Below are 14,923 nucleotides of genomic sequence, written 5' to 3' on the forward strand. Positions count from 1 at the left end.
TGTTTTAGGATGATGTTCTTGTATCCATAACCTTACTCTGGAAGCAAGTACATGAAGAAATTGCTCAAGAATAACTTCTTCCACCACTTCCTCTTTACTCTTTTCATCTGGCTTTAGCCATTTCCTTCCTAAATCTTCCAGATGACCTCATAACTCCTGAACACCCTCCTGGGAGTTGAATACATAACCTCTAAATCTTTTTTTATACATATATGGAGTCACACCATATCTATACAAAATTGTTTCCTTCACATATTGATAATCCAATATATCTTTAGCTGGGAGACTACTATATGCTCTCAAAGCTTTCCCTGACAGACTAGGAAACAGCCTGGCTACCCATGCATCTCTTGGCCATTTACAGGACATAGCCACCCTCTTAAACATTGTAAAATAAGCCTCATTGTCTTCCTCATCAGTTAATTTAGGAATTTTCATATCCTTGGGTCCTCCCCTCCCCCTCCCCACATGTGTAGGGGTATGTGCCCCACCTGGGGACTGTATCTCTTTAAAGAGACCTAGAAGCCCTTTAAATTTCTCCCTCCATGCCTCTCATTCAGCTTTTTCCCACTCCAGATGATCCCTTCATTCTGCCTCCCTCAAGAGCCTGTCTTCCTGTTGCAACATTTCTGTAACCAGATTTGTCCAAGCTTCTGTTCCTAACCCATTTTCTGGCTTTTACATTTTTTCCCTTGGGTTTAACCACTGGCCTACCCTGTATCCATGGTGATAGCCTCCTCTGTGGGTGTAGGAGGTCCAGCCCCTCTGCCTTTTCTGTTCTGGTTTGTTTTGTAAAGGCTCTAGTATGGGGTCTGGTTTCAGCAGCCAGTATTTTATCCTTGGGTTTAACCACTGGCCTACCCTGTATCTCTATATCTGTGGTGAGATCCTCCTCTGTAGGTGTAGGAGTTCCAGCCCCTTCCGCCTTTTCCATTCTGATTTGTTTTGTAAAGGCTCTAATAAGAGGTCTGGTTTCAGCAGCAAGTATACTGGCTAAGGTTTATACATTTTGTGTCCTGTGAGGCCCAAACTCTCTTCCTTTGACAACCAAAGCCTTCCTTTTCCTCTACAATGTTCAAGCAATCCTGTGAGTCCAAACAGACCTACTTTTTAAAACCTGGATTGGAAATCCTAGTTAGTTGGATAGCCCAGTTAATTTGGATATCCCACCTCTGCCACCACTTTTGTCACAGGTTCATTTAATATCCAAGGGTGGGTTACCCAGACTCATCAAGATATTCTCAAAGATACACTACTGTGAAGGAATGGTTGGATGAAGGCTGTGCTCGAGGAGATAAGCATTCCCTTAGCCCTCAACAGGAGCGTGGGAAGTTTAAGAAGATGAGACCTAATTCCACCCTAAGGAATTCAGTGTTTTGGCTTGCTGGCTTGGGAAGTTAGATTTCTATCTTGAAGTGGAAGCTAATAAATGCAACAGAACTGTATCTGCACTGTCTCGGGGAGTTCTTTGGGCTGAATCTGACATCTACACACACAAAGGCTTTTCTCTCCCCTTTATATTGGGGTTCCCTTATCAAATCAATATGCATAGTAACAAAAGTGTCCTTTTTTATTACCCAGGTGTCCCACTAATATAGTTTTCACCTAACTTATATTTCTATTGCTCAACTTACTGTTATACTACTCTAACTATTAAACTACTATTATCCCTAGAATATCTACTACTGTTTCCAGGTACTAATGCTCCTGACCTTTCCACAAATTTTGACTGCTACTCTCTCCCTTGCTTCCTTCTGTCTTGTCTCACCTCTCCCCTCCATATCCAGCACACCAACACACCCAGCTGTTCCAAACACAGGGCTTTTTATACAATCTCTCCCCCATTTGGACACTGAGGTGTTTTAGAATTAAAGGGGCAGGCACACAATTCCAGCTGCCTACACTCTTTTCCAACCCATCCTTCCACAACCACCCCCCTCCAAACTAGCAATATTAGTAATAAGAAAAGCAGGATTCTAAAGATATATGAAAGAAAAAAAATGTTAAAGCAATAAAAAAAGAAAGAAGAACAATATAAAAATCTTTGGGCAAGGCTTTAGATTTTGGATGCTTAAATGCAGGCATGTGTATGATGGAAATATGTTGAACACTAGATAGCCATACTTTTGACAGTATAGTAGAATAATTTGGCACCAGGATTACTAAAATACTTCTAGGATATTATCCATAGTTCAGAATGTTTGTACAATAATACTACTAAGTCATAATTTACCATTTTGATTGCACTATTTGAGGCCTTTTCTGATTTAAATCCTTGGTCTTCTTTTGCAGCCATTCCTAATACTTATTTGCTGTTGCTCAAAATACATTAAATTTTTATCGCTGCTACGATTCTGGTTCTAGCAATGGTTCTAAATAGCCACTTGACTGCAAGTACAACTTTTTCCCCAGCTGCAATAATCATTGTATTCCTCAATGATCATCACTAATGCTCTTTCTTATCTTTATCACATTATATAGATTGCAGCATTTCAAGGAGCCAGTTGTAAAAGGGTACAGTCGATACTAGCTAGAAGCTAGAGCACCTGAATTTAAGTTATTGTATTACCTTTATCTTGAACAGAGGGCTATAGCCTCTGCTCCTCCTTTACCAGAGGCTTTTGTGGTTTGATTGGGATTCGGGAGTAGCAAATAGCTGAGGATAGGCCAGCTAATTGAGGAGACATCTATAGATGTAAAGAGCCTGAGAGCCAAACTAGATGATTGGTTTCTTTTTGCACTATGCCACACTTCCTTTGTCTATGCCATTGTGTGAACTTATCCACTGTGATTTTTAAACCATGGCTTGTGACTTAATGTATTGATCACTAGCAATACCAATCAAATAATACTTTGTTGTGATTTGTCAGTCTAATCAAGTAGCCACAGTCTCAAAAGGTGCACTTTCTACCTCAATTTTATCACTTATTTTATTTGGTGCTATCCCCTTTATTTTATTATTTATTCGATTTTGATTTGGTGCCATCCCACTTCAAATGACTCTGGGTGGCTCACAGTTCACCAAACAATATAAAAACAATATAATAAGAAACAAAAACCAAATTATATCAAGAGAAAAGGAAAAAAAAAAAAAAGAACAAGTTGGACAAAAAGACACCCCAGAACATCCCACCAACATCTAACATCCACTCCACCTTAGTCCAAGGCTAGTTCCTCTCTAAATCCTTGATTTAAGCTTGCTTTACCCCAAACTATTTCTCCTCTGGCTTTACTTTCTACAATTTGACATATACATTCTTTCTTCTTTGCAACTGAGGATACAAACAGCTGAGTTGGCCATGTTAAATTCATTCCCTGTCATTTTCATGCTAATAATCCTCTAGTCCTAACATTCTGAGCTATTGGTAAAAGCTGATGTATGCTTCTTTGTTTAGAAGGGATCAAAAAATAAAGGGTATCGTTACTTAGCATTGCTGGAAATAAATTGATATTTCCTTTCAAGCCAATGAAAATTATTTCAGTTGCTTTAGGAGGAGCCCTGCTGGCTAGGAATTCTCCAAAAGTAATCCCAATAAATCTGAAGGCAGAGAGAGGGGAATGATGGATTTCCTAAACACTATTTCAACACTGTGGTAATCATTGCTTATTACTGTCTGCATTAACATCTCTTCTAGATTGACATGTTTGAAATACAAGCTGTGTCACTTGGAAATCTACAGAAAGTGCTGCTGTGTTGCAAAGCTGATAACCAGTTGCGGAATTGGTACTGTGAGAAAATAATTATCAGAGAATCTGGGAAAAACTCAGAAAATATTTTCATCTGTGAAAGGTTGTATTTTATTTTAAAAGAAATTTGTCAAATAATTACGTAATTCCTAAAGTGGCAACAGCATTTCTTTATATTTGCCAGTTATATAATTTCCCTGATTTTTACCCCTACTTCTTTCAATGACCCAACACAGTGCATGGGCAAAACACTTATCCAAACTTGATTCATTGGAATGACAAGATCACTGAAGATGAGACACATTTTGCTTTCTTTTATAGATACTGGGGTTGTGCTCAACTCGTACAAATAGTAAACCCTTCTTCCAGAGAGAATACCCAAGTTGTACTCTCCAAACTCAAAGGGAGCTCACTCTGCTTGTTTTCTGCCCCCCAATTCTGCCCCCCCCTTAATTCTCTTATTTTTTTGTCTCCCTGGGTATCTAGTTGCAGGATTTCATAACCATTTAGAAAGCAACTAAGACTCTGCCTGGTTGAAGGTTTAATCAGTAGCAGTCCTGCCTTCATTAACTAGTATGCCACCTAATGCCTAAAAGGAAAGGGTTCCTGTGTCTTTAACAGTTGTTTAGTAGTGGGAATGTGGACAGAGGATACAGAAGATACTCCCCTCTTCTGCTTCCAGATACCATTCCATATTCTCATTCCAAGCCAAACCATTTTTACATCTTCCTGCATCTATTATATCACCCAATATTGATATTGCAGTATCAACTTGGTTTTAATCAAGCAATAATTCAATTATTTTAGAAATATTTATTTATTTATTAATCAAATTTATATGGCTGCCCATCTCACAAAAAGTGATTCTGGGTCACTAAAACAATACACGTAGAAAACAAACATTGCCTAAAATATTATATAATAATTATTAAGAAGCATTAAAAAATTTAATTTAAAAAATTAAAAAAGAACTAAAGCAGAAAAAGAAAATAATAGATGGAGGGATGTTAATAATACTGGGGCCACCTCACTAATGCACTCATCCCCTGAGGTCCCCAGGCCTGCTGGCATAACCAAGTCTTTAAATGGTATATAAAGTAATATTCTACTTCCTGTTATAGTTCCTGATTCTGTGTGTAATATTGCCCAGGTGGATCCATATTTTCTGAAAGTGTACCTAAATTAAATCATGAGGGTAGATTTTTTGAATACCAGACCACATAGTTCCTCCTCTTTTGTGTGTGTGCCTTTTTTTTAAAATACTAATAATGATAAGTACTCCACTTAATTAAAGTGCAGGGATGAACAAAGCTAAGGGGCTCTTAATGGTCCATCAGGATTTATCCATTGAGAAAAGAGTCCTTTTTGTTTCAGTAGAAGGCAGTCTTTCACAGATCCCTTTCATCTGGAGAGCCGTGACAAAGCAAGGCAGATATAATTTTAGCATTTGCTAAGGCAAACCCCCAAGGGGAGTTTGCTATTGCAAAAATGCAGTGCCTCTTTCAACATGAACTCACCATCCCACAGTAAATAACTTCCCATTTCCTTTCTTATCCTCCTGACACAGTGGAAGACTGTCTTTTTTCTAAAATGGGATGTGACATCCTAGTCTTGTCTTCCCCTTCCCCATCTATAGACGGGCAATTTTTTTCTCACTTCAGAAATACCTGACTTAAAAATAACTGCTTAGTATTTTGAACATCTATTTCTTTTGCTTTATTTTTAGATACCTGAGGTGTTTTTGTTTTTAGTTCTGTTGTGAAAAACAAGTACAATATTTAGAACCTAAATAATTATGATAGTTGAGTGATACCTTTATTAAGATCAATCAAATTAACATTTGTGTTCAGAGTTTTCAGTTCTCCAGAGCTATTCATCAGGCAGGTTAGTACAAAAACAAACCTTGCTAATTAAGTTTCTCCTAATAAAACTATAATGCAGCTATTATTTTCTATTGGCATTTGTATTTTTTTCCTATGGACCAATAGGGTGATGATTGCTTTTTATGTCATTAGCATAAATGTGATTAACTAGGTTTCTTTTCTGTTTAAAGCTATTGAGGTCCTGAATTTTTCCAATTGCATATCTAATTTTATTTATTTATTTATTCATATTTCAAATTTAGTCACCGCCTATCTCATTCAAGAGCGACTCTGGGCGGTTTACAGTCTACACGAGAATAAATATTAATTAAAATACAATTAAAATACAATAAAAAACCATTTTTAATGCTTCTATTGCAAATCAAAAGCCACTAGTTCTTGAGTTTTTTGGCTTTGTTCCAGAAAAATTGAACAAACCTTTAACATTTTAGTTCATTAAGACATAAAAAGTGCTCTGAAATCTATATGAGACATGTCCTTTCCATTGCTGCCTGACCCCATGCCTGCAGTTTGGTTTTTTGTTTTTGCAAGGTTTATATGACTCTGAGTGACTCACATAAGCTCTTTAACTGATCTTATTGGCTAGGTTCACATATTAAGCTAAATTCTAAACATGTACTGAGTTCAACATATTGCTTTAGCCGAGTCAACTGCAATTTCATAAACAAAAATATTGGCTTACCAATCATACATTAGCGTTGTTTCATGGACCCAGTAATTCTTTAAGTTGGATCATCCTTTTCTTACATTTCCTTAATTGATGGGATGGGGGGATACTTCAGACCAGCAATGCTGGCTAAACTAGTTTGCTAAAATAGACTGCAAATGGTCCCTTTCCCCACTGTATTTTTTTATAGACACCACTTGCTACCTTTGTGTCTTCCATCTGTACTTCTCCTTTTCTGGTGCTGTTTGAAATGGTTACTTCACCTACTGCATAGTATGGCTATATCTCTAAAGCAGACATAATTCTTTGAGCTTCTTGGGCTTTCTTTTGCAGTGGATCTTGGGTGTTGTTGTTTTGTCCCCTCTCCCCCCCCCCCCGCTTTAGTGAAGATGGTCCTATATGTTTTACCCTATGCAAGTCTACATTTCTGTATAGGAACCCATAATAATTCCAGGTGTAGGTACCTTAAAGCAGACTGCAACAATGGTGAGGAAAGCCCTCTTAACCCTCATGTTATTGTCATGATCTTCTGAAAAATCAAATTTCTACTTGTCAACCCATGGGACTAAAATGTCTAATTTTGCCCCCCCCTGCTTTTTTACAAATTTTGTTATGATTTTCATTACCTTTATTATCTGCAATTAATACCTTAACTTTGTTTAAATGAATGACTATAGCATGATATTTTCAAATATTTTCTGTAGGTATATTTTATTATCATGTATTAAAAGCTTTGCAGAAAATGGAAGAATTATCATCTTGTCAGTATTCCTACGGAGAAAAACCATCCCAGTTTGATTAATCTTAAACATGGAAAGAAATAATAAACAGATTGCATTTTCTTGTCCCTTCCTTCCTTCCTTCCTTTCTTCTATTCATTCATTCTTCTCTTTTATTTTCAGATGGCTGCCATATATGTCTCAAGGAATAATTCATTCAGAAATAGAGCTCTTTCTCCAGGGTAAATTATATGAACAGAATTTGGAGAGTGAGGTTGCATTTCTAAGTACAATCTTGTTATGGGCCAAGCACTATTGAATTACTATTGAGCAAACATACATTGGACTGTACTGTAAATCAGTAACAGATAAATTGGTCAATCATGAAAACTCAATACAGACATAATGATCAGGATTTGCTGAATCCATAGCTCCATATTCTTCATACTACAATAAGGCTCCCAGATCTAGAGTGAGGCTATCAGTAAGGAATTAATTTTGTATATAACATTGGATGTCTGCAGTTTTGATCGGATACAGTAGACCTATCCTACAGTGAGTTTGGGGCAGAGCACAGTGGCTATAGACTAGACTCAAATTAAGCTGTTCACATTTTAAAGCAATATTTCTCCTTTTCTTTCAACAGGCTATAAGCCTTGTAGTACAAATGATCTGCACTGCCTTTATAGCATGCATTTATTTATTTATTTATTTATTTATTTATTTATTTATTTATTCGGCTTGTATGCCGCCCATCTCCCCCACGGGTGACTCTGGGCGGCTCACAATAAAAACGCAGAAATACAATTCTCTCCAAGATGGCTAAAAACTATAAATAATTTAGAAACATATTAAAATACCGTAAAAAACCTCCTCTAATTTTGGCCCTATAAAAATCTGTAAGATGCTGGGGGGGGGGCAACCCATCATCCCACCAGCCATCTCCACAGGTGCGGGCCCCCTCCGGCCCCCAGGCCTTCTGGCAGAGCCAGGATTTGATCTCTTTCCTGAAGGCCACGAGGGAGGGGGCACACCGGACCTCAGGAGGCAGGATGTTCCATAGGGCGGGCGCTGCAGCAGAAAAGGCTCTCTGCCTAGACCCCACCAATCGAAATTCCCTGACCGGTGGGGTCTGCAACCTGCCCCTTCTGCTGGACCGAGTGGGGCGGGCTGAAGTGACCAGGGCGAAAATTATGGTGATGCTGTAGTCAGGGACTGGGTTCTGTCCAGCTCCCACTGGTTTAATGAGGTTGCTGTGGATGGCCCAATCCTCTGGTTCCTGATTTCAAGGTCATTCTGCTTTTGGAAGCAGGAGAGTCCAGTTCTTTCAAACTCCTCCTGAGCCAAAGATCCATTTCTTCTCACTTCTCCTCACACCCTTGCTAAACCTGACAGCTGGTTACTAAGGCTCAGAGGGGAGGCAAGAGAACCGGGGCAGTGAGCAGCTATTTGGCCACCAGTTCTCCAATGCCATGGAGGTGTTGCCCTTGTTTCTCTCAACAACCGGAGGGATCTACGGGATCCGAGGGCTGGCAGCTGTATAACCACACGCACACACTCCTTGCTTCTCTCGCTACTCTGCCAAGCCCCCGGCAGCTCCGCGCTTGATCCACATGCATGCTTTACCGGGCAAAATCATCCCTACCCCACATGGATATCAGTGGGAAGCGACATCTGTCTGGATGCAGCAGCAGCTGCACGGAATGGTTCGAGGTTTCTGCTCAGCCGAGCAGCTGAGCACCTCCTTCTCCCATACATCATTTGGCTCAGGACCACGTTCTGACAGACAGTCTACTCATCTGTCAAAGCTGGCCTGAGAGCAACTGGTGTTTGTTTTTCTTACCAACAAGCGATGCCAGGGAAATCCACTAATCACTTTCCTTAGGTTGTCCTGCCCCATGGATAAAATTATTTATAGTTTGTTGCAATGCATCTCACACCCAAATAACATTAGTGTTATTATCAAGTTGTTGTGCATTGACTGTCAGAATGGCAGCAGAGGCAGAAAAGGGCTTGGCAATGTGGGCAGCTCCAGGTATGCTGGCATACTTTTTTTCCATCTCATGGACTGGAGGAAAGAACATTAATGTGGCCATGAGGAACACTCCTGCTAATTATTCAAAGCACAATAGAAAGATGGTTGCTTTTAGATTTTTCAAGTGTAGCAAGCTGGTTTGTAAAAGAAATGCTTTTTTCTTCTGCAGGAGCAGAAGAGTTAATATCAACTTAGCAGCTCTTCCTTCCTTCCACTTTTTATTGTAACCTGACAACTCTATTATTAACTGCACTGCTGTTTTATTTTTGGCAGAAATGCAAATAAATCATCAGCTGAAAATGCAAGAGGAAGAAAATGGTAAAGTGTTCTCCTGCTTTTTATCTTTTCATCAAGTTTAGAGCTGAGCTGAAATGTGTGGGGGTGCAGGTTCTGTGAACATCTTTGCCCACTTTTAGCAGGCACATCTTCTGGAGCAAAGGACATTATGAAGATAAATAAAGGCACTCATAATGTTCCTTTCTCTACTATAGTTGTTAAGAAAGTAGTTCCTACTTTCATTCTGAATTATTTCTCTTCTATTATCATATATCCAAACCTGTTACTGTTCACAAAGGCAAATTGTATTGAGAAAATTAGTCTGATATATTGACACTTTCCTTCCTTATTCTGGCAATGTGACTTTGGTCTCTATTCTTGATGGGATTCCAGTTTGATTGTATCTTACCAAGTGTAAAGAGGAAAAAGGTGCTTTGTAGCAAATGGTTAACAAATAGTTAACAAAGTAAATTAACCATGTTTAAAAGAGTCAGAGCGTGTGAAGGTTTTCTATGCAAGAGGGAGGAAAATTTATGATCTGGTTAATTTGGATCCTTTAACTATAACCAATAAAATATTAATCCCTCACGGTTCCTAAACAGAACAATACTTATTGTTAAATTATCAAAAGAACATTTTGAAAATGTCAATATCAAATGTATGATTACAATGAAATATCTGATGCAAGTGGTTCTGACCAATACATTGCCAATCATCACATCTGAATCGAATTTGTAATGTAAACTTTGAAACACATTTGAAAATAGTTTTAATCATGCTTCTTACTTTTTGAATGCAATCTGTAAATGAAAGAATATATTTGAAAACCCAGCGAGTTACTTAGAAATGTCCACTTCAGACAGCTCTAGTTAGAGTCAGCTACTTCTCTATCTCCAGTGAGTGAGCCCTCCTAAGGATGTGCCTTGTGACACATAAGAATATACACCCCAACAATTAAACTTGGAGGAGCTTTGAGAGGCTGATCAGTGGTAGCTACTTGCCCAGATTCCAACTTACCTGCATTTCTCTCTTGTTGAATTGTGGGTATTTGGAAGCTAGTGTTTTGACCTTTTAAAGTGATTTTTAAATTGTGTAGATCTCTTCTTAAAACAAAACCCTCATTTTCTAATAATATTTTCTTCTAAGTTCTAGCTTTAGTTTGGTTATTAGTCTGATATTATCATGGTAATTTCCTAAATGATAGAGGGAAGTGTACCTTCTACCCCCTGTTAAAGCTATCAGTACAAGGAAATGACCAGAAAATAAATATATACAATCAACCATAACATTATATGAGTGTATATTTATTAATAAGTCAATTTTTATCACAATAGCCTTCAAGATGGCATACAGTTTAAACCATGAAGCAATATTTTTTTCATCCATATATTGAAGATATGAAAGAATGTGAGATAAGCATTTACTAAAATCTTTAATTATATGACATTTAAAAATGGATGTGCTTTTTTCAAATATGTTCTGGATTTGATCACACAATCCTATACATGTTCACTAAGAATCAAATCCTCTTTATCTGATAGAAATTACTTCCAGGTAAATCTACACTAGATAGCATTCTGACTTTTTATTGAAGATCTTTGAGTCATCTAACTCAATCTGCTCTTAAACATTATCAAAGCATAACCTTCGTTTACAATATTTTGCCATCCAGCCACCCCATCCCTGAGCACCTGGTTTTGCTTTTAAGCATTCGATTGTTCCCATTTCTTAGGCTTAGTGATGCATTGTTTGCAATAAAGCTGGTACTGCACAGCTCTCCAGGCACAGAGTAGTTACTGAGATAAAACTGCTCTGTCAGTGGAACTCATTTTCATTTTGTTTACCTGCAGGAGAAGATTGGAAAATCACTATAGTCACTGGAGGTTTTGAAACAGCTGGCACAACAGCAACTGTGTCCCTTTATGTTTATGGAGATAACAAGGCTTCAGGTCCTCTTATACTGGGATCTGGAAAACACCAGCTGTTTAATCCCAACAGTACAGATACATTCCAGGTACAATATGACTTCATATAAACAATGAAGAATAGCTGAGTTATTCAAAACAGGTTTATTCTAAGGTGAATAAGTGACAGACACGTATAATGCTTCTATTGTAGTGATTTCAGTTCCACATTTCATTGTCTCAGTGGTTCACTGAAATAGCATGTAGCATTCCTGGAAGAATTGAGTGATTGCATATTTATGGCACCAATCCTACTAAGATTATTTACTAAGAATATGGTTCAAGTCTGGGAAGATGCTAAACTAATACTGTACATCAACTTTTCTTTTCCTCTCTGCAGTGGTACATGTACTGCTATTATTTACATGCTGTAAGACAGAGACTGTGGTCTTGCACACAAAATGATCTGCTTCAATCCATTGATTTCAGGGTTTAACTTTGCAGCCTGCCAGATAATTCTTAGGACTCTTTCTTACAGCCATGTTAAAGTGCATTCCTCCAGTCCTTGAGCTGGCAAAAAAAAATCTACTAATATAAGTTGCATCTCCAATAACCAAGTTTCATTCTGCCTTAATGTTGAGACTGGTGATTGGTGCCATAATGCAAGACAATTTAAGGGCAGTGATTGAGGGAAATCCTGGTTGCTTCCCCTCCTAGCCAGAGTCACTTACCAGTAGCAAAAACAACCTTAACGTGTGATGGAGCAGGCTTGGGCATGGTGGCACTTCTCCATGCTAGTAGCCTGTTACTTGGGTTTTTTCTGAATATGGGCTTTGAGAGCTTCTGGAAGACCTCTAAACCTGTGTTGGAAAAGTAGCCCACATGACAAATTACATGCATGGTGGGGCTATGTCCCCCTGGGAAACTTCTTCATAACCATAATCTCTGTGTGAAGTGGGAGATGGCAATTGGTCAGACACGCAATGAAATGTTAGTACTGGCAATGAATGTCCGTGGCCAGAAGCATCTGATTAGCACCTGTGACCTGTAAAAGGGAAAAAAGACTCATCAATACCACCCCAGCTCCCATATGTTTCAGATTGATAAGTACTGCAAGGGAGTGTCAGTGCTGATAAGAAGCATGGTGGCTGTGGCTGACAGCACCCAGGAATATCCCACGGAGTCTGGAAATGGGGATTGGAGTAGGCAAAATCCTGCCCAACGTTGGGAGATTGGGGGGGAAGGGTTTAAAGATCACGTTAATAAATAAATAAATAACAAATTGGTTGTGCTCCTCCTCCAAAACCAGTAGGAAGCATGTCCATGTGAATCCCCTTCTTAGCAGCAGCTGCAGAAAATTTGTAACACACTGATTTGGGGCAGGACCAGCAACAAAGAACTGCCAGGAACTGGCTCTCTTCCCTGGTTTAAATCAACCGTAGCACCAGTCCTTTTTGTTTTCCATTCTCTTTGCTAACTGGTCTAATGTTCTTTGAATTCTTTGTTAAGCATGTGTTTAAAAACAAGACTAGTGTTCTCTGTTTCTCTCTCTCTCTCTCTCTCTCAGCCACCAATCCATTATCTACCAATCTATCAATCTGTTGCCCAAGTATTGCCTTAATGTTGCTTTCCAAATTGCTAGGCAGGGTTAACAGATAACTTTGCAGAAGCCAGGTGTACAGTCTCTCCTGAGACCCAAACCAAAATTACCATGGAAGGCAGTGCTTAGCCACCAGAGAAGAGGGAGCATGTCTGCTGCAGCCTCAGGTGGCCAATAGGAGCTGGGCCAATCCCAGCCCCTGACCATCTCATCACCATATGATCAGAGGTGCTCATAGACCAGTGTTGTCCAAACTTGACCACTTAAAGATGAGTTGACTTCAACTCCCAGAATTCCCCAGCCAGCATGCTGGCTGGGGAATTCTAGGAGTTGAAGTCCACTCATCTTAAAGTGGCCAAGTTTGGACAACACTGTCATAGACCAACAAGGCTGGTATTATGAGAAGGAAGAAAGCTATTTTAAAACAGCTAAAGACTCATTTAGATTGCCAGTATGCCACTTAGACAAACGCAGCATGATGCAGACATGTCCTTTAAAAACAGAGGGACAGAAGGATAACCCATTAGCATACAGATAGTCCTTGCTTATGGGCCACAACTGGGACCAGCAACTCTGTTGCTAAGTGAAGTGGTCATTAAGTGAAACATCATGTGACCACAATGGACTTACGATCTCACTTCTACTGTGGTTGTTAAGCAAATCACCTGCAATTGTTAAGTAAGACATCACATGACCATGACTTGTGATTTTACTGCCAGCTTCTCCATTGACTCTGCTTGTCAGAAGCCGGCTCTGAAGCACACAAATAGCAATCATGTGACCATGGGACACTGCAACCATCATAATTGTGTGCAGGTTGCCAAGTGCCTGAATCACAATCATGTGACTACAGGGATACTGCGACAGTTGTAAGTGCGAGGACTGGTTGTAGAGTTACTTTTTCAGCACCGTCATAACTTTGTTGGTTGCTAAACAGGGCAGTTGTTAAGTGAGGACTACCTGTATTCATAAATTGAGGGTTGATGCATTTATTTCAGTTGCTAGTCTTTAAAGCCAAAGAAAGCCCTAATAACTGTCTGTCCCAGAATCACTCATAGCTTGGACCATAACAACTGATAATCAACCCCTAATTTTGGGACAACACTTTTACTAACCATTCTTCATACTTATATCCAGAAAATCACAGCCAAGTTTCCAAGTCAGATATGGATGATGTCTGTTCTTTTTAAAATCATTTAATATTTCAATTTTGAAGCTTATACTTTGTTTCTTTAAGAAGAAAACTTTAGGTGAAGGTCTCAGAATCTTGAGCAAACTTAGATCTCCTTTAAAGTATTAATCAGCTCAGAAACATACAGATTCAGTGGGAATTTTAGATCCTCAGCTGGGAATTGCTAATGCTGCTAAACAACCTTTCCCGGACCAGTTACTGAACTTTTAGCAAGGCTTCTGGATCACAATTTTCAGATTCACTGGTAGCTGTCCAAAATCTAGTCCATCTCCATTACCAGCCCAGCATAGAAGTTTGCAAACATATCAACATGTTTCATCTAGCAGCTGACTATTAGTTTTCTTGGCAACAATCTATAAGTATTTTGTCCTTGCCTTCTTTTGGAATACTTGTTCAACTCTCCATTTTAGAATAAAGCTCTGTGATTTCCTGGTGGTCTACCATCCAGGATCATGATTAGCTTTTCAGTCAAGATCAGCTAGGTAACCATGAAGTCATCAGATGTTCAGCTCAACTTGAGGAAGCCTTTGACCTTACTTTATTATGAAATGCATGGATTTTCATTTTATCTGAAAATAAACAAAACCCCTTTGCTTCCTATTAACATTCAAGTCATTTGAAGGAAACTCCATAGAGAAGTCCTGGAAAAACTAATAAAACCAGCTTTCATAGATGGCATAGAAAAGATCATGTAGCACCCTCCGTGCCCTTAAGATGATGGGATGGGATGATGGGAATTGTTGTCCTGCAAATCTGAAAGCACCGGTCTGGGAAAGGCTGACGCACAGTTGCCTTTGGAATATAAAATGTAAAGGAAATGTAAAATAAAATGATGGCAGTTAATAAAATTAAAGTATTATGCATTGAAATAGCCACCACAACTAGCAACACTAAATTTTACCTATTTCAGAAATGAATATAATCTGTTTTTGAAAATTAAAACCATCACACTCTACGAAT

At 38.8% G+C, this 14,923-nt stretch overlaps 1 protein-coding gene across 1 annotated transcript in view; it reads left to right on the top strand.

Annotated features, from left to right (window-relative positions):
• RP1 (RP1 axonemal microtubule associated) overlaps positions 1–14,923 on the top strand; it is a 194,824-nt gene that overhangs the window by 62,643 nt on the left and 117,258 nt on the right. Inside the window, exons 21-24 of the mRNA XM_088130611.1 lie at positions 3,636–3,790; positions 7,140–7,198; positions 9,265–9,309; positions 11,118–11,281. Of these exons, the coding sequence (XP_087986737.1) occupies positions 3,636–3,790; positions 7,140–7,198; positions 9,265–9,309; positions 11,118–11,281 (423 nt within the window). The remainder of the gene's footprint in view (positions 1–3,635; positions 3,791–7,139; positions 7,199–9,264; positions 9,310–11,117; positions 11,282–14,923) is intronic.

This window comes from Python bivittatus, unplaced genomic scaffold (assembly GCF_059951505.1).
Source record: "Python bivittatus isolate LINGU-HERP-01145 unplaced genomic scaffold, Pbiv_v1 ctg000840_np1212, whole genome shotgun sequence".
NCBI lineage: Eukaryota > Metazoa > Chordata > Lepidosauria > Squamata > Pythonidae > Python > Python bivittatus.